This window comes from Rhinichthys klamathensis, unplaced genomic scaffold, assembly GCF_029890125.1.
Source record: "Rhinichthys klamathensis goyatoka isolate OS25496 unplaced genomic scaffold, OSU_Roscu_1.1 h1tg000011l_1, whole genome shotgun sequence".
NCBI lineage: Eukaryota > Metazoa > Chordata > Actinopteri > Cypriniformes > Leuciscidae > Rhinichthys > Rhinichthys klamathensis.
In genome coordinates this window covers 4,210,124-4,230,741 of record NW_026606564.1, presented here as the reverse complement: position 1 = coordinate 4,230,741, position 20,618 = coordinate 4,210,124, and the positions used below count along the sequence as shown (strand labels likewise).

At 38.2% G+C, this 20,618-nt stretch overlaps 1 protein-coding gene across 1 annotated transcript in view; it reads left to right on the top strand.

The window, feature by feature from the left end:
• Positions 1–1,560: 1,560 nt before the first annotated feature.
• The window catches only part of LOC130097444 (epidermal growth factor receptor-like), a 29,610-nt gene continuing 10,552 nt past the window's right edge, over positions 1,561–20,618 (top strand). Inside the window, exons 1-6 of the mRNA XM_056264293.1 lie at positions 1,561–1,737; positions 16,371–16,522; positions 16,744–16,924; positions 17,666–17,800; positions 17,899–17,967; positions 20,431–20,549. Of these exons, the coding sequence (XP_056120268.1) occupies positions 1,659–1,737; positions 16,371–16,522; positions 16,744–16,924; positions 17,666–17,800; positions 17,899–17,967; positions 20,431–20,549 (735 nt within the window). The 5' untranslated portion in view covers positions 1,561–1,658. The remainder of the gene's footprint in view (positions 1,738–16,370; positions 16,523–16,743; positions 16,925–17,665; positions 17,801–17,898; positions 17,968–20,430; positions 20,550–20,618) is intronic.

The following is a 20,618-nucleotide window of genomic DNA, read 5'->3' as shown; positions in this document are numbered from 1 at the left end:
AACAGTCATGAAGGAAAGCCAAATCTATAAATTAGACTACAACACCCTAAATAGTCATTTATTATTTCAATATGAGTACAGTAAAGCTTTAATTGCAATGTACTTAAACAAGTTTTCTAGCTCACCTGATTAGCTTGACTAGCTAGCTTAGCTAACGCTTAAGGTTTACATGTATGTGCACACACTGAAAAGATGACGTTTTTCTGAGTTATCTTGTTCTTCTAAATTTTTGTCATAAGAACTGCTTTCAACAGCCATTGCAACATTTTAGGGGGAAAAAAATCACACATAGGTGCATATATAATGTTCCATTTTCGAGAATATTAGGTTTTTGTTTTTAAAAAAACTTACTTTGAAATGATGAGATTCCTCTTGCCTGCACAGCGTTGTGATTTTGACGGTTGAGATTGGAAATGGTGGCCCCGCGCTGGCCCCGCCTCTGCAATTCTCTCCTCTCTTGCGATTGGTTGTCAGATTAAACCAATCACAAACGTTTCTGCCCTCAGGTCAACTTTGAGTCAAGAAAATTCCCACCAGCGAGTTTGGGTTGCGGAGAGTTGTGAGATTATGGTTTTCTAACACCTACTCCCGTGTAATGGAAATCATTATGAACATCAGCTATGCTAATTATTTCCCATCTGCCTTCTGCTGTTATCTCGGGACGCTTGTCCCGAGAAAAATGGCGTTCGTAGGCTCCGTCAGATTAAACCAATCACAAACGTTTCTGCCCTCAGGTCAACTTTGAGTCAAGAAAATTCCCACCAGCGAAATCCCCGTGAGAGGCAGGATACCAAACTGGAGCCTACGAACGCCATTTTTCGTAGGCTCCAGTTTGGTATCCTGCCTCTCACGGGGATTTCGGATGCCTCAACGCCTGTGATGAGAAGACCAACGCCTGTGAAGAGACGACTCAACGCCTGCGAAGAGACGACTCAACGCCGGCGATATGTTATCCCCTAAATATTACATGATTAACTAAATGTATTTTTTCCAGGTACTCTCTGATATGCACTTACTGTAAAGCTTCTTTAAAACCCTATGATTGTTAGCCAGAGGAGAACTGGCCCCTGACTAGCCTGGGTTCTCCCAAGGTTTTTTTCTCCATCCAATCTGATGGAGTTTTGGTTCCTTGCCACTGTCGCCTTGCTTTTGGCTTGCTTAGTTGGGGATATTTAATATTCAACAATATTATTGAACTGTGTTGTACTACTTTCATGTTATCACTGTGAAGCTGCTTTGATGCAATCTGTATTGTGAAAAGCGCTATATAAATAAATGTGACTTGACTTGACTTGACATATTAGGATGGCTTGAGGTTGAGTAAATTAGGGGTAGTGTAAATTAATGTCACAAACTCTCAGATCAAATAAGTAGGCTACTGTAGCCTCTCTACCTGAAGCACACCGTCTGAACTGCACGCGCACGATCCTCCCCGCCGCTGACGTCACGAGCGCGAGCGCGGCTCTGTCCAGCAGCGCGCGACTCTATCACTGCCGAGGCTCGCGTGCGCGGAGGAGGAGCTGTCAAAGTTTACAAGCCAAGTCGAGCTAGTTTTCTCAAGAAAACGAGAAGGCAAGATCTCTGTACATTTAGAAACCCCCTGAAAGAAGAGCTCTTCAAACTATGGAGTGAAGTCTGAGAGGTTTGAAACATAAGAAATGGCAGGAACAACTGAGCTCGGATTGATTTTTACCTTACTGCTCTCAGGGAGCTTCTGTGCGACGCCGGAAAAGAAAGGTAGGAGACACTCAGTATTATGAAACGGCTTGTTGTGTAAGATTAAACCTTCATCTTTGAATGATCTCCGGTAGATTTTGATGGGATCGTCGCACATACCTTCAGAGATGTGCGTGCGTATATGAGGCGCCACGTAGGATTTAAATCAAACTTCACTTACAACACACGTGCATATATACACCTATAAATTACTCGCATATACATACATACTATTGGATGTTCAAAATACCTATATGAAATAGGCTACACGTGCACACTAATATGAAATCCATACCAATACATATTATGTTAGTAATGAATGCATATAAACTTGTGAATAACTTAAACCTGACGCACGCATAGGCCTACACCTATAAATACTCGCATATACATATAAACTTACATGCATATACACCTATAAACACTCACACATACATAGGGATGCGCGGTATACCGGTACTGCAAAAATACCGGTATATAATATATTTCAAACCAAACGGTACAATATGATAATTTTGTTCAATTCGGTATTTGATGCGCTGCTGTTTCGAAGTTCTCCGCTAGGCGGCAGTGCGCTACCTAAACTGACGCGGGTCATGCGGAAACAGGTGTTACGGACATACCTGTACAACTTGTAACGACTGGAAATAAGGTGTGGCCCCTTTAAGAGCTGTGCGCTCACTGTTGAACTGTCGGCAGTATTGTATGTGCCATGGGCCTCGAACACCTCTTTTACTGTCTATGCGAACACCCCATGTATGCGGGTAATTTTTGTTTGATGCTAATTTTTATCTTATTTTGTTTATTAAGTAACGATGTGGACGGTAGAACGTGTGACTGACAGTTAGGCTACACGAGTTCGATTTGGGAATAAAGTGCGAGTTGTGAGATGCCAATCGCCTCCGTGTGTCTGTCTGGCCTCTGCATGCAATAACTTCAGTTGTGAGCTATCCCTAATCTTCCTGAAGCAACGCGTTACAAACTGTACTTCAGTTTCATTGCGGGGACACCACCTTCACCTGCCATCATGTCTATCGGCTCGCTTTCGGGTTAAACTTTCCGCGACTGCGCAACTGTGTTATAGGTTGCCAGGTTGAGGTGACAAACGGGTTGAAATTGTAAATGGTCTGTGGATTGTGTGAATATAATGCATTTAATACAATCTGGCAACTGGTCAACATTAGACAAACATATTGGTCCGATTATTTATAAAGGAGTTTGGGCCATGCAAATTACGGGAGTTTCCCGGGAGAAATAACAAACCGGGAGGGGTCCGGGAGATAGGGCTAAAAAACGGGAGAAACCCGGGAAAAACGGGAGTGTTGACAGGTATGGTTACGGATCAACTGGGGATCATGTTAACTGGGGAAGTGCGCGTGCACGCAGACAGTTTTACCTGGATTTCCAGCAGATGTTAAACGGTGACAGATTCGTCACAGCTAATTTTTCACTTAGCAGATTTAAAAGCTTTCCACGTTATTGTTAAATGTTTGTATCATATTAGGACTCTGTTGTTTACTCTGCGCTGCTCCGCTGTGTGTTTCAGACGCCTTTAAGGGAAGTTTTAATGTGCTTTAATTTCGCGACACACAGACCACTATGGAGCCAGATCAGACTCATTAATAATTCACGCAAAAAATACGATTCACACATGCGTAGACAATTTCACATGCGTGAAACCTAATTCACGTACACACACAAAAAAAATCACGTGCGTGAAAAAAAAACATATTCACAAAAAGCAATTCACATGCACAAAATAAAATTATATATTCATAAAATACATTTCACAAATGCAAAACACAATTCGTAGATATACAACTGTGCACAAAAACCTTTGAATCTTTAAAATGTACGAGTGTGTCCTTGAATTTGAATGTGCAAATCGTCATTCACGTACGAATCGCCTTGGATGTGTGTGTGTGTATTTTTGAGACTTTCCTGGCAGCGCTTACTCGTAAAACAGAGCAGTCGTACTCTTCAGCCAATCAGATTTAAGCTCATCAATCGACCAATCAGTATCACGTGAGGGCGGGCCTATCTGTATGTTACGTCATCAGCTTTCGACCAGTTCATGGCTGAGCAGAGGTAAGTGCAGTTAATCGTTCATTTCGGTGTTAACTGAAGTTAGAGATCAGTTGAAGCAATAGTTTATGAACTATTAACTGATGTAAGCAAGTGTTGTTGTAATCAGATGTCCCATATCGTGTCAAAAATGAAGAAGGATGATGCTTGTTTTGTTGTATTTTAGACAGCTCTCAGCTACAATCATCACGCTAATGATTGCAAAACAATCATCTGTGGTCAATACCCACCCTAGCTCTCTCAGCACTGGCCTCATCCAGATTGTTCTTATAATGGTGAATAGACCTTTTTAATGAGCACCCAGTGTTTATTTGCTATTTGTGTATGTTGTTAAATTATTATTAACACTTGTTTCCCTGCATTTTTCAGGATTACTCACCTTTGGTGTGACATCTGGATAGCAGTCACAAACATCTTAATCCATGTTGTTTCTTTATTCTCTTTTATACTTTTGTTTTTATGTCTTAATTGGTAACACTTTACTATAACGTTTCATTAGTTAACATGAACTAATAATGAACTGCACGTAAACAGCCTTTAATTATTTTTTGTTAATGTTAATTTCAGCATTTACTAATACTTAATTAAAATCTTGTTAACATTAGTTAATGCACTGTAAAGTAACAATAAAAAGCTATATTTTTAACTAATGTTAACAAAGATTATCAAACACCGCAACAAATGTATTGCTCATGGTTAGTTAATATACATTAAGTAATGTTATTGTACCATATTGTAGTGTTACCAATATTCAACATGCATTTCCTTATGTTTTGTGCTGTATTGTCATCTTGGTTTTTAAATAAGGTTTTTTATTGTCATCTTAAGGTCTCACAGGACAATATTGTGAAGCTTTAATTTTACTTTGCTTAGTAAAATAGGCAAATCTGATTTTGTGCTGATAAGACAAAGGTACTTATCATAGAGAGGCAATTAAGATTATGCGACTAAGATTACTCAGTAAACTCTATTCAAATACCATCACTTAATTTCCCACGTCCTCTGTCTGCACCTCTCGTACTATAGGTTGTTACTATTTTAAATATCAGGACAAAATCTGATATGTCCTAACAGAGAGGTCTACTGATGACTGGATTAAACACAATTCATTTGTTCACTTTTCACTTGATGTATTGCACTTATATTTATATACTTTAAAAGCAAAGTAGACTCTGACTGGATCTCACAACTCTGGAAGAGATGTATATTTCTCTGTACTGAATGTTCATGATCTTCATATGTAACAGGAACATTAATCATGATGAAGTCATTTTATATATATTTTATTCCCAAAGAATTTCGGAAACGTTAAAATTAATAAAACGTGTACATCAAATTGAACTATGTCTTTGAATCTTTTCATTCTGACAAGAACATTTAATAATGCATGCATAGCAAGGCTGTATTCCTAGAGCGTGTACATATAGTCCGCAGGAGACAAATGAATACAGTAACAATGCATCACTTTCAACCTCTTGTTGAAACAACTGTCAAAATGGTTGGCTTGCAACATGACTGTTTTCAAAGATTTACAGTAGGAATGGTAAGATCACAGTTCTGGTTGTCTGCAACTTCATACATCATCTGTCTCGGAAATCTGAAACAATAAAACTACATAATATATGATGCTTAAAACAAAACATGTCTCCTATATATGCACGTCATTACATACATTATCATCAGTTGAATGTGTGGTGGACAGGACATGAAAATCCATCAATACTAAAAATAATGTTTATGTTCACATGTGGACTGAACAGCAGTTAATAAACTATTGCATCAACTGATCTCAAGCTTCTTTAACTTCAGTTAACACAGAAATGAACGAGTAACTGCACTTACCTCTGCTCAGCCATGAACTGGTCGAAAGCTGATGACGTAACATACAGATAGGCCCGCCCTCACGTGATACTGATTGGTCGATTGATGAGCTTAAATCTGATTGGCTGAAGAGTACGACTGCTCTGTTTTACGAGTAAGCGCTGCCAGGAAAGTCTCAAAAATACACACACACACATCCAAGGCGATTCGTATGTGAATGACGATTTGCACATTCAAATTCAAGGACACACTCGTACATTTTAAAGATTCAAAGGTTTTTGTGCACAGTTGTATATCTACGAATTGTGTTTTGCATTTGTGAAATTTATTTTATGAATATATAATTTTATTTTGCGCATGTGAATTGCTTTTTGTGAATATATTTTTTTTTCACGCACGTGAATTTTTTTGTGTGTGTACGTGAATTAGGTTTCACGCATGTGAAATTGTCTACGCATGTGTGAATCGTATTTTTTGCGTGAATTATTAATGAGTCTGATCTGGCTCCATAGACCACGCCCACATTATTTTGTTACATTCGTTTCAATGAAATTTGTATCTGATGACAACTGTAAATATATTAAATAAATTATGCTATTGACATTGTGTCTTTGCAGTGCGTGTGTATTCGCAGATTATTGTTATGATGCCAATTTGTGGCTTAATTTAAATTGAGCAGCAATACTGCTGTGGTTAAAGGGACATGTCAAGCATTTATTTATTTATTATTTATGTATTTCAATGTTGCTGAGGAATGAGTTAAAGCATAAAGCATACAGTACACTCCATAAATGTTCATTAAGAGTGGTGAAAATTAATAAGCCATAGCTTATGGATCCGATCCAGTGATTTACCCACAGCATTTATATAGGGGAATGTTCAACTAACATATTCATTAGCTAACAGGTATGAAACCAACAAAAGAAAAACAAAAATAGGCAAATGTGCATGCATGCAGGGCAGCTGTATTTGCCAACTGTGGAGGTCTGACCACACAGTCTCACCTTTTGAACATTCAATCTAAGGAAGGAAGAACAAACTATAGAATAAGTTAGAATATAAGTTACATGCTAATGAAGAACAGTTACTGGTTTTGCAATGTATATGTATACATTTTTCTTACCCATTGGCCAGTTTGGCCTTCATACTGCTCTCCATCTAATATATTCATGTTATATTAGAAAATAAATGTCACAGTTGTATTACCTGTTTATAGTAAGACCAATTTAACACACAATTACCCTTCATTGTGAAATTTTCACATCTCCTCTTTATATATTAGTGTTTCTTTCTTGAGCAGCTGTCAGGATATTGGTTATCCTACAACGTTTTTGATTTGTCTAACTTTAATTGCATCAATTTGCTGTGGTAGTCTATGGCCTAACAACAATGACACCAGTAACAATAATGACACTTGATTTATAGACCTTTTTTGAATCTGTTCCTAACAGATAGCAGATGACAGCAATGAAGGCACATGATGTGATGAATAACAAGTAAAGAGAATATGTTCAAGGATTAGTTCACTTTCAAAAAACATTTTTGCTTATAATTTACTCACCCCCATGTCATCCAATATATCCATGTCTTTCTTTCTTCAGTCGAAAAGAAATTAAGGTTTTTGAGGAAAACATTCCTGAGTGAGTAAATTATCAGCAAAAAATTGTTTGAAAGTGAACTAATCCTTTAATGAGTTTCATGGTACCAGTCAAATTAAGGGAACTGGCATAATTTATATATTACATAAAAAGAGGCCCAAACCCATTAGATTTTATTTATAAAACTCATAGACCATTGTGTCATATTTCTTTTGTTTAAAGAGGTCAGCAAAAAAGTAAACAATAAAGCATTTCCTATTGTTTTAGAGAGGGACGAGGTCATGCTATTCATGTGAGGTGACAAATGATTAAGAGGTTAGTGATGTAGGTGAAAATTAGCCATAGAGAATATCAGTAGGCCTATATATTTGTAATAATTCATCATCACTATATGTTCTGCTTATTTCAGTAATACAATTTGTGGTTGCACTTGCCACTTTGTGTTTTTCACAGGACTTAAATCACTAAAGACAAAGTGTTCTCTAAAATGTCCAATACAAGACATTAGATACACAACATTCAAGTTCATGCTACTGAGCATGATGTACAATGTTTGAGCAACTTAAATTGCATTTCAAGGTACACATTTTAAAGTCTTATCAGTTCTTGCTTTCCCTGGGAATCGAACCCATGGCTTTTGCGTTGCAAGCACAACACTCTACTGTTTGAGCTACAAGAATGCTTGATAGAGTGGTTTGATCACTTGGTTCATCAAATGATTATATGCTTCTAAGAAGATGCAGTAGTGAATACAAAATTGTTCTGAAAGAAACAAAGAAATTAATCTTTTTGAAAATGTTACAAGTTCATGAGATAATTAACTTCATGACCCTATATGCATTGCTGCTTTATATCCAGGTAAAATGCTACGGACGCGTCACAGCTGGTTGTTCAAAAAAGAGATCTAAATATCATATCAGAGTAAAATAAGCTGATAAGTGTTTTTATATAAAAATAATAGATAGGCCTACATTATAAAATTAGGCTATATAAGCCCTATGCAGATCGATAAATGCAACTTGTTGAAAAAAATGTAAATGACTTTGCAATTTACATCTGTTGTTATTTGTGATTAGAACTCATGACAACACAAGTGCACTGACAAGTCTGTTCATCCAATGAAACCGAATGACCCTTGTTAACATGGGCGTGGTTTCTGAGCTTGACACTAAAGTATGTTAAACTTCTTTGAAAATGCGTCAAATACGAAGGAATATCATACACTGCAAAAACAAAGCACTTTATTCGCATACCGTGTATACAACTGGTAAAATATTCGTTTTTAATCGGTGATCCGTAAAATATGGCATGAATCTGTCGCTGTTAACCCTTTGACGCGTACGATCACACCGGTGTGATCAGTCTTGGCTGGTCCCTGGAGCGTACGATCACACCGGTGTGATCAGTCTTGGCTGGTCCCTGGAGCGTACGATCACACCGGTGTGATTAGAACGGTCAGTGCATCACGTGATCAACTGCTAAATTCAAACGTGCTTTCGCGCGTTGGCTGGCGCTGAGCCAGAGACAGACGCACTCAATGCTGTCATATATCACAACTATTGAGTATTTTAAACCACATAATGTTTATTTTAGGTTTCAGACATTTAAATACACATAAGTACTAGCAAAACAGTGATTTTGAATTAGTAAAATAGACACTGATGTCTATGGAAACGGCAACAATAATCATTTCCATTATAATAAGACAAAACGTTTTATTCATATCAGATACACATTGTGTAAGTAGCTTTACATTTTACCCTATTCTTCTCCTAGTTCACCGGCCACTTTCATGTATTTCGTGAGAAACAACAGGTCCGATTCTCTGAACTGTGAAACAAACTAACATGGCGCCGCCCATCGTGCATACAGCTCAACTAACGCGATCGTTATAAATATGTTTAAACAACAAAACACATCCACTTGCACATATTTGACAATCGGAATATCAGTGTTTCATGCTGTAGCTAATACATTTGTGAATATTTTGAATAGAAAAGGAAAAAAGACATAAAAGCAGATCATCACTCATTCAGCTCTGTGTTGTGATTGCGCTGTGTCACGTGACAAGAAATGACGCGTCACCATGGAAACATTAAAGTGACAGGTTCTAAATAACGGTCGCCTTGAAAAACTCAAGCTGGGGGGTCAGTTAGAATATTTTAAACTTACGTGCTGGAAATCCAGGTAAAACTGTCTGCGTGCACGCGCGCGTCCCCAGTTAACATGATCCCCAGTTGATCCGTAACACCGGCAAACGGTGACAACAGAGGAACACGATCGATCAAACGAAGCTCATTCGAATTTCTACACGCCCGAAATCAATAAATAGAGAGAGCAGTATGAGTGAAATAAAGCATTACTTTGCCTACAAAAGTAATGAGAAAAGTAAAGAAACAGACCTCAATGCACCACTCTGCAAACGTTGCTTTAAATAATGTGTTGCCATGGGAGGCAACACATAAATCTGCCTAAGCACTTGTCAGTTGCTCATCCTGACTTGTTCAAAGAGTTCAGATATTGACAGGTGAGTTCATCATTCATTCAACTGATTTAATTTAGACTTTTATTGAACACTGAACAGCGCACATACATTAGAGCTTAACAATTAAATATGAAACGGTAAACACGAAAGCTCAAATCTTCTTGCGTGACAAGAACCAATTCAGTTTAGGTCTCATAATTTTTGCACTTTCAAACACACATATTAATTTAATTTGAATGAATAAATTATAAAAGTGATAGTAAAATGAATGGCATATTACTGCCGCTGTGGCAACCCATAGAGGAATAAGCCGAGAGAGAGAGTAGCCTAGTAATACGAATGTTACTAATATTACAATTAAGCTACATAATTATGTCAACATTCATTAGGTAACCTGACCTAACAATATTATAGCATTTATTAATCTAGATCAATCAGTAATAAAATCACCTAAATAATTTAATATACTAATACATGTTTAGCATGTTAACATTACTTTATGCAGTGCATTATATGCATAATATGAATCCCAAACACAAACCAAACAGTAACCATACCAAGATGAATAAATGCTGCTATAAATGTTGATAATTCTCTGTTGATGCATGACAGCTACTGGTTTAACATGTCATTTCATTATTCTATTATTATTATTATTATAGATATTAACCTATTTTAATTGTATTATCAAAATCAAAAGTTTGCCTACTGTATGTTCCTTGACTGAATTTATTTATTTATTACATTTTGATACTTTTTCTTTGCACATTTGGTAGTGGAGAGTTTCAAGCAGTGTTTTTTTTTTAATTTCAATTTCAATTCACTTAAATTGAGACTTTTTTTATTTATTTTTTTCGACTGTGGTATCGATTAGTATCGATACCGAGGTATTAGGTTCTGGTATCGTACCGAAGCCAAAATTGTGGTATCGAGCCATCCTTAAAGGTGCTCTAAGCGATGTCACGCGTTTTTTAGGCCAAAACATTTTTTTTCACATACAGTAAACATCTCCTCACTATCCGCTGGCTGCCTGTCCCCTGAACACACTTTAAAGAAACGCGATCTCTGTAGACAGCCCAGGCTCCACAAACAGCAACAAAAACAAACTGCGGCGACCCGCTCCCCGAAACATAACAAACTGTTCCAGCCAATGACCGACAAGAAGGGTTTGGGGGGTTAGTGCGCGGATGAGGAGGAGGGAGGGTCTAGCTAGCCGTCGTTTTGTTTGACAATAGTTCGAACGTCAACAAGAAGTGACGTCACCCAGGATCTCTTAGAGAACCTTTAATATATACACTCGCTGCACGCAGACATAAACACTCACATATACATATAAACTTCCATACACCTATAAACACTCGCACATAGGCCTACATATAAACCCGATGCGCGCATACACATCCATAGAACACTCGCGCATACAAAATAAAACGTGGATGCATGCTTTAGTTGTAGGCCTATGTATATATGCGAGTGATTTCATATGTGGATGAGCGTGAACTTTTCAGTGCAAACGGAAGGCATTTCAGTTTAAAAGGAAGTCATTTCAGTGTAAAAGGAAGTCATTTGTGCGTACACTAGCATTTTGCGAAATGCGCTTGCTTCGCCCACTATTATTAGATCAATTGGCTAATTAATTTAAATCGAATGTGTCGCCTTCTGCTCAACTGTAGTCAGAATCAGAATTGCGCACTTTGTTTGGGCCCTCGGCGCCTGCTGTAGCCTACAAATGGGACATTCTAAAACGCTTAAAGGGTTACTCTACTGGTTTTTCACATTAAACTATGTTATTCCCTTAATTAAGACGAGTTGATGCATACCTCTCTCATCTCAGTGCGTGCACTAAATCGCTGTCTTGCGGCGAAACTTTGTTAGATCATATCTCAGCCCTGTTCATTCAATACGTGCCAAGAAGAGAAGCGACCAAACACCTCCACGTTTTCTCTATTTAAATACAGTTACACGAGTAGTGTAACTCGACCAAGAACGGTGACACAAAATAAAACGTTGCGCTTTTCTAAGCGTGTAAAATGGATAACTATATTGTATGGCGGAATACCATAGCAAGTGCTTGGGAGCACTTCGACTCGGCGCAGTAATATCATCTCTCGTGAAAAATCCTCTCCCCCCTCACTCCCTCTCCTCCTCCCTCTCATTTCAACACAGGAGCGGACTTTTCACGAGGGCGATTGTGAAAAAGTGTCCGTTACTAAGGGGCCTTCAGCATGTGAAGGCTGGTTGTTTCTGGGTCTTGATGCCTCTCCCCGGTGATTGGCTTTTCCTAGAATCACATCTGCTGAAGCGGTTGGAGTTTCAAGAGCTGCGGAGAAAGTCAAACGAGTTTGTCGGGAAAAAAGCAGACCTCCTGCTTTGATAAACTGTTGAGCAGTTTCCTAAAACTGGCGAAGAAGTCAGTGCCTCATTTTGCTGGAGTGACTCTCTCTCTTTGGCAGAGAACAATGAGGGTTTTCTTCAAGCAGTTTTTGAATGTTTCTCCATGCGACTGCTATAAAGGAAAGAGCTGTGTGACAGAAGTGTCATGTTTTTGAGCTCCTTTGTCGTTCACAGTCGTGTGGCGGCTCTGACAGTTTGATTGTACGCTGATTGCGATGACAGCGACTGAGCTTGAAATGGCCAGAATCTATTTAGAGATAAACGCTGTGATTACCTGTGACAGTCTTTCTTTCTTTCTTTCTTTCTTTCTTTCTTTCTTTCTTTCTTTCTTTCTTTCTTTCTTTCTTTCTTTCTTTCTTTCTTTCTTTCTTTCTTTCTTTCTTTCTTTCTTTCTTTCTTTCTTTCTTTCTTTCTTTCTTTGTCGATCACAGTTTTTGGCACATAATCTGCATTTTAAACATGACTCCTTAATGTGTCATCCAAACCCCTTTGGATTTCTGAGCGAAAAAAACTGATTGGTCACAGTTCAGAGGCTTTGCCAAAAATACACTAAGACCCTTTTTGCTATTGCGAAACATAGTGTGTACCTCGGGAATCTTTACGTCAGTCTCTTGAAGAGAGTCATTCTTAATCTGCATGAACAAAACCACGTGTGCCATAATGTGAAATGCAGAAAGCTACAGTGAGTAAATGATGAGTAACGGTTGGGAGCAGCACACAGGAAGCTCATCCCTGTGCTCTCCAATGCACTCTCACTCTTTAAATCAGAGTCCCCTCGGTCACTCACATACTCCTAATCAAAAACATCACATCTTGTTCTGTATGCCTGAACATCTGTTATAATGATACAAAAATCTAGGTCGTTAGGGCAGCGGAATAAACATATTCATACAAATACATATTGATGTTCTTAAATATGCTCGATAAGAGCGTTGTTTCGTGTTTTCGTCCTAAAGATACATCTGTAGTTGGTGGTTAGCTGTCACCTCTCAGATTCATTGTGTGCTGCTCTGTAGTTTGTGGAAAAGGTTCAGGGCAACAGGGGATTCCCGAAATGCAGCTGCCTCTTTCCAGCTGGAATGATGTGTGAAATGTGTGGGTTATCCAGCAAATGGTGTAGTAGACTCTTTTATTGCAGAGTAGGGCTTGGGGAAAATGGGAAAGTGACCACAATTTTGCCCATGTTGCCCACTCGTTTTCTCTCAGCTCTCGTAACCTTCTTTCCTAATGGTAAAATGTATTGTAGTGTAAAATGTATGTGTGTGTAAGTTGCTTAGGGCTTAGAGCTGATGAGTCGGGAGTCTACCGCATAATGATAGCGGCTCCCTGACGCCCGCAAATTATATACAATATCCCAGAAATCGAGCGAGACGCCCTGTAACATTTTTTTTATTACGTCGTATTATGATACGTAATTTTGATGATTTTAGTATGATTTATTATTGTATTATGACTCATTTTCGATTATCCGATCACAAGTGGCCGGCCAAAACACATTACCATTATACCTCGTATTATCAATGACGATTAATGATCGTATCAATGATGTTCAGATTTCGTTGAGACCCTCGCCTCTTATTTCGCCACACTTCGACATCACTTTCACTTTTGCCTCATGAATAGACCTAAATTCAAATGAAAACCTGTGGTTTGACCTGCAAACAAGTTCATCTAATTTGTGTAATTGGGACACATTTGCATTGCAAAATGGGCTAAAATTCCACAAATGTGAAATAAGCAAGAAGGCTCAAGACTGTGATTGTTGTTAAAGGACTGTGTATAAAGCTTTTTGTGCTCACCAAGACTGCATGTATTTGATAAAACATATAGGAAAAAAAGTAATATTGTGAAATATTATTACAAATAAAATAACTGTTTTTGACAGTTTAATGTTTTTAAAAATATATACATATACTTAATTCCTTTGATGGCAAAGCTGATCATCCTTCAGAAATAATTTTAATATGCCGATTTGGTGCTCAGGAATATGCATCATATACACAATTTACCCGCTATATTGCTAAATGTACCATATTGTTTTATATCAACAGACAAATATACCAGTATGGCTTCTCTTGAGACTCCTCTGCTTCAGAGCGGTCATAGTTAATGATATGCTAAAGCTCGCCCTGTACGTTGATGTGATTGGTTACAAGGTCTTTATTGTTTCTGAGACTGTTTTAATCTGGTTTAGATCTTATCTCTCTGATCGTCAACAGTTTGTCTGCATGAGTGGTTTCTGGTCTGAGGTTGGCTCTGTCTGTACGGGTGTTCCTCAAGGTTCAATTTTGGGATTTACATATTTCCACTCAGACTGCTCCTAAGATCACTTGGGCTTAATTATCACTTTTATGCAGATGACACTCAGATTTATAAGCCTGGTCAAAATGTGGATGTTCCTTTTTTAATACATTGTATTTCTGGCATAAAAATATGGATGTCCCAAAATGTTTGTCTCAATAGTGAAAAGACTGAGGTCTTACTCATTGGCTCCTCTCATCAGCTTCGTAAAGCTGGCTCACTAATTTTAAACATAGATAGCTCAGTTTTGGATTCACAAGCTAAATAAAAAAAAAATGTAAAAGTTATATTTGATTCAAGTTTGTCTTTCGTCTCTCATGTGCAGTACACTATTAAGAACTCCTTTTTTCATCTCAGAAATATTGCTAGACTCTGCTCTGTGTTATCCCTCTCTGTGACTGAAAAGCTTATTAATACCTTTGCAGACTTCCCAACCTGCAAGAAGTCATTTCAGGGAGGTTTATCTTGGTGACTGGCGGCGGGGGGGCAGTCGACCCAATTGTTGACCGGGGGGGGGGGGGGGGGGGGGGGGTGGTGTCGGGTTGACTAGGTTAGGGTTAGGCACACTCGCAAGGTCTCTCGCTCTCTGCGCACGGAGATGTCATGCGCGACTATGCGCGCAGTCAGAGCCGTTAAATATGAGTTTTTCAACGGCTCTGCGTGCAGTATGTTCTATCTCGCTCTAGATTCCGGGAGATTTGAACTAATTTGCGGGCATCAGGGAGACGCTAGCAATATGCGGGAGACTCCCGGAACTTCCGGGAGACTTGGGATGTCTGCCTTTGTTCTTTGTTTTATGACTATTGCAATGCACTTCTTGCTGCGGTTCCTAAAAACATGCTTAACAAACTGCAATATGTGCAAAATTCAGCTGCAAGGATCCTGATTGGAGTCAGGAGAAATGAGCACATTACACCAATCCTAAAGTCTCTGGACTGGCTCCCGGTCAGGTTCTGAGTTGATTTTAAAATCCTTATGCTCACATATGAGGCACTGCATGGACTGGCCACTGAGTATCTGTCTGCAATTTTAACTTTATACACTCCCAAACGTCATTTACACTCCTCACAAGCTGGTGTATTGGCAGACACGGTTGCGTTCTGTAGGGGACAGGGTTTTTTTATCTTCTATGCTCATAGGCTTTGGAATGCACTCCCTCCTCATATTAGAGATGCACAGAATCTAAATATTTTTAAATATTATTTTAAAAAAAATCATTTTTTTTAGGTTGGCTTTTCCTTGCTCGGCCTAACTTTTATATTATAGTCTGTTGTTTTTATTTTAAAATTCCTTGTGTTGTATTTTTATTTGCTTGTTCTATTATGTTATGTGCCTTGAGAAGCTGCTTTAAAGGCGCTATATAAAAATAAAGTTATTATTATTATAAGGTAGTTTGCGACATAAGAAACACTGGAGATTTCAAACCTCGTTTTTGAGATTGTCTTTGGTTCACTGCAGTTTTAAGGAGAAAATACTCAGCAATGATGTTGACTTATGAATTTTCACATGGTTTGACTTGAATCATATTAAAAACGTCACATAGACATATAAACAACATTAAAAACTTTAATTGAGGAAACTGTAATAGATTTTTTTAAAGAATTCTTTGATAAATAGAAAGTTACAAAAAACTGCATTTATTTTGAAATAGAAATATTTTGTAACATAGCCTAATAAAAGTCACTTTTGATCAATTTAATGCATCTTTGCGGAATAAAATTATTTTAATTTAATTTAAAATATCTTACTGACCCCATGTCTTACTGTATTATTGAATGAATAAAACTGATTCCAATGTGTTTGAAAGTTTGTTGAAAAATAATTTGGTTGGGAGGTTTAATGGATAAACAAATTGCAAAAAGAAACCAAAAACATGTTTGCTTCTATTGGAATGTGAGTTTTATTATGCTTTTTTTCCATGAAGGCCTCAGTGGATTTAATTGTTCTTTCTTTCTCTCTGTGTGTTTAAGTGTGTCAGGGAACGAACATCAAACTGGCCCTCCTGGGAACAGTGGATGACCATTATCAGATCCTGGTAAAAATGTACAGCAACTGCACCGTGGTTCTGGAAAACCTGGAAATCACATATATGACAGAAAACCATGACTTGTCTTTTCTCAGGGTATGATATATATATATATGTTTACAAACACTACGTTCAGTGCTATTTTACTGTTGTCTTACTGTTTGGTTATTGTAAGTCATCTATATACCAATGTTTTATTATTTTGTATTTCGTGACAGATGCCTCAACAATATTTAAATTATGCTGTATAACAAGTCTTTATTTAGTATTAGTGTTGGATGTTAGTGAGTTTTATGTTTAATGTTTCTGATTTTTAGAGCATCCAAGAAGTTGGTGGGTATGTTCTTATTGGGGTCAACTCGGCTCCCAGCATCCCCCTTGAGAATCTGCGCATCATTCGTGGCCACTCCCTTTATAATGACAGTTTTGCCTTGGCCGTCCTACTAAACTCCAAGAACAGCATGGGATTGAATCAGTTACCACTAACTAGCTTAACTGGTATGTGCTTATATAAAAGTGATCTTTGTCCTAATTTTTGTTTTTCTTCCAAATGAGAATAACACATGCTTCTAACTGACCTGTATGTCTTTCGCACATTTGTTTTGTAGAGGGAATAACATTCATTAATCTCCATGCCTGGTGCTGAAAGTTATATTTGGAAAACAATAATAGACCTAAATTTCCACTGTCACTCTTGGTGTCATGAACAACCAGAGACAGGTAGATCCATACGCAGCGTGGGTTTATTTAACAGAATGGTCAGACAGGCAATGGTCACTGACAGCAGACACAGCATAGGAGACAAGGCAATACTCGGGATCAGAAACCAGCCGAGATGACAGAGGCAGGCGGAATCCGGGAAACAGGCAATGGGTCAAATACACAGACAGGAACAGACTAGACTAGGATAACAGACTTGGAAAACTAGGAAACGCTCGGAGATGTACACAACAGTGAAACAAGACTTCGCAAAGGGTAATAGTGAGAGTGGGGTATAAATGAGTGTGGAGCTGCGTGTGGAACTAGATGCAGGTGTGAGAGTGATCAATGGAAACAGGTGTAGGTTTAGGGTTAGGGTTAGTAATCTGTCCAGGGTGTGTGCGTGAACAGTCCAGGGAAAGGAAGTGCAGAAGTGGAGCGCCCTCTCGAGGGCAATCCAGCCGGTCATCGTCACATATGGTGAAGTTTGTCATACAGTACATTAATGCATTGTTCAAACACTGTCATTTTCCCTCCTAGAAATACTGAAGGGTGGAATAAAATTTATCAGTAACAGTCATTTGTGTAATGTGGAGACCATCCAGTGGACTGATATTCTGAACATGAAGAGCCATCCTAAAATTATAAAGCCGGAAACAAACTTGGCAAGATTCTGTAAGTCCCTCAAGATTATTTAAATATATACACACATATTAAATGGTATTAATTAATTTTGCACGTTGATTAAGAATGTTCTACTCTACCTCCCGCAGGTGAGAAGTGTGACCCAAGCTGTCACAATGGTTCCTGTTGGGGCCCTGGCCCTCAAAACTGCCAAACAAGTAAGTGGTCCTAAACTACTCTAATGACTGAATCTGAATGTTTTTCCTACTTTCAGGCTTTTTTACTAAATTAGTGAAAACATACTATGTAGAAGTGTTTAAAAAAACAAGAACACAGAAACCTTTTAAAAGCTAGCGACTGGAAACACAGACACTTCACACCACTATTCAAAAGTTTGTTTCTGAAAACCAGAATTTGAAGATCTCTCTAAACTCGGCTTTCTGATAGCCTACTCTGCTCTGATTGGTCAGATGGCTTAGTCTGTTGTGATTGGTCTACTATGCTCTGATTGGTCAGATGGCCCAGTCTGTTATGATTGGTCAAATTTGCTACATTGTTATGTAGGTATGTAACAGGAAGTGAGACAGGAATTGTTTTAGCAGTTCAAAATCGATTGTTGTTTTTTAGGAGACAATAACTTAATTTGTCGTGCACTGTGCTCTTTAAAACTTTGCAGACCTTTTACTGTTGTCACCCTGGGTTATTGCAAGGAACACAAATGACAAAGGAGATTAGAACAGGGAACAGACTTTAAAGGTGACCTATAATTCAAAATTGAATTTACTTTGGTATAGTCAAATAACAAGAGTTCAGTGCATGGACATGACATAGAGTGAATCTCAAACTGGACTGTTTTCGCGTTCTCATTTAATTCACGTTTATGAAAAACACCCCTGAAAAACGGTCGGTTCTCCACACAATACCGACTGTGACGCAATAGTCGGGATCATTAATATGTACGCCTCCAAATATTTGCATAATGCCAGCCGTCAATGCCAGGCGGAACTGCGCAGCCGAAGCATGGCAGTTGCTCAGTGTGGATGTACACATGAACACAAAAGTATTTTTTAGTTCCTTCATCTGAGCCTCTGAAGAAACAATGGGTTAATTTTATTTTCTCTGGAAATTTCCAAACATTTAACCAACTGTTTCCTCAACTTGGGCCAATACAGAGCTGGCCTCGGATCGAGCTACCAAGCAACACTTTCTGATGAGTAATTGTTCAAGTTCAGACAGGTAATCTTTCTCTCAAAATCGTTCAATACTGTTTATGCATCAGTAAGTCAAGCCAGTGACTAAAATATCAGCTTCACACCGTTTCTTTTAGTAGGATGAAAATAATCGAATTTAATTTGTGAACAAATTATATACAGAAAGCGATCAAAGAACAATCTTTCCACACAGCGCGAGTTTATCTGGACACTTGCCAAACTCGTTATGAAATCAATGACGCACGTTACTGTACAACGAAGCTCTTACTGTATTTACATCATCGTGTTTGCATTGGTGAAAGCAGAGAGAGTGCAGAAACTGCTTTGCAATGATAAGATCTTCATTCTCGCGATCAACAGACTGTCATCTGCTCAATGCTCATCACGGCAACATTTTATGTGATGGAAATAGATCTAAATACTTTAAAAACATCTCACGATTCGTTCATCTCGATAGCTGTTATAGTAAAAACGTATAAAAGCAGTAGTAAAAGTATTCGGGAGAGAGTTTCACATGTAATGCGTTGCTATTTCATATGCAAGCATGTCAGCCAATCACAGCAGTGGCCGCGGTTACACTGAATCCCACAGCAGCCAATCACAGCAGTGGCCGCGGTTACACTGAATCCCACAGCAGACACGCCCCTTCAAACAGAGTGTTCAAATCAGAGGCTAAAAGCAGGCTAGGAAAAATACCATTTATTTCTAAATTATGATTATTTTTTATCTAAAAAACATACTAACATTATAAGGGTAACCCAGGAAACATTATAAAAAAAATAAAAAAAACATTCTAGGGCACCTTTAATGATAAATCCACAAACGCTTAGCTTCAACATTTAAGTAAACGAGATTGGACAAGTAACTGAAAAAAACAGGGAGTATAAAAACTCATATATATATATATATAGGAGTATAAAAACTCATATATATATATATATATATGAGTTTTTATACTCCCTGTTTTTTTCTCCCTGTGTGTATATTGGACACACAATTACCCACACATTCATGGTAGTGTACTATATAGAAGCATTTTAAAAAATACAAAAAAAATCAAAAACAGGAAGCTTTTAGAAGTTATTTAGTCAAATAGAAACACTTTGTGGTTCTTAGACTTTAAACTGCTAATCCTGCACGATATGTAACCCTTTGTTATCTTAAACCTGGGTTATCTTGTTTCATGCTGTACTGGTTAGTAATGCACAATACCTCTGCAAAATGCAGTGAATTGACAGTTTTGGGATTTCTGTAAGGATTTCTGCTTTTTGAGTAGTTTTTTTAAATGCTCCTCTTTAGATTGTTTAGTTGATCCTTGACTTATATTTCACGACTGCCGAAGAACACTACTGGACCCCCGAAGGACTGTTTTGAATATTGAATTGTTGTTGCTGTGCTCAGCTGTAGCGATGTAGCGAACACTGATAGGTCTGTTAGCATCTCTAAAGTTCCTTCTCTCTCTGAATCTAGTGACTAAGGTGATCTGTGCGGAGCAGTGCTCGGGCAGGTGTAAAGGACTCAACCCTATAGACTGCTGTAATGAACATTGTGCTGCTGGCTGCACTGGACCCAAACCAACCGACTGCCTGGTGAGAAACACACGTGTGCAGATGTGTTCATTCATTTCCCAACCATTCACTTCTTTGCTCATTTATCAT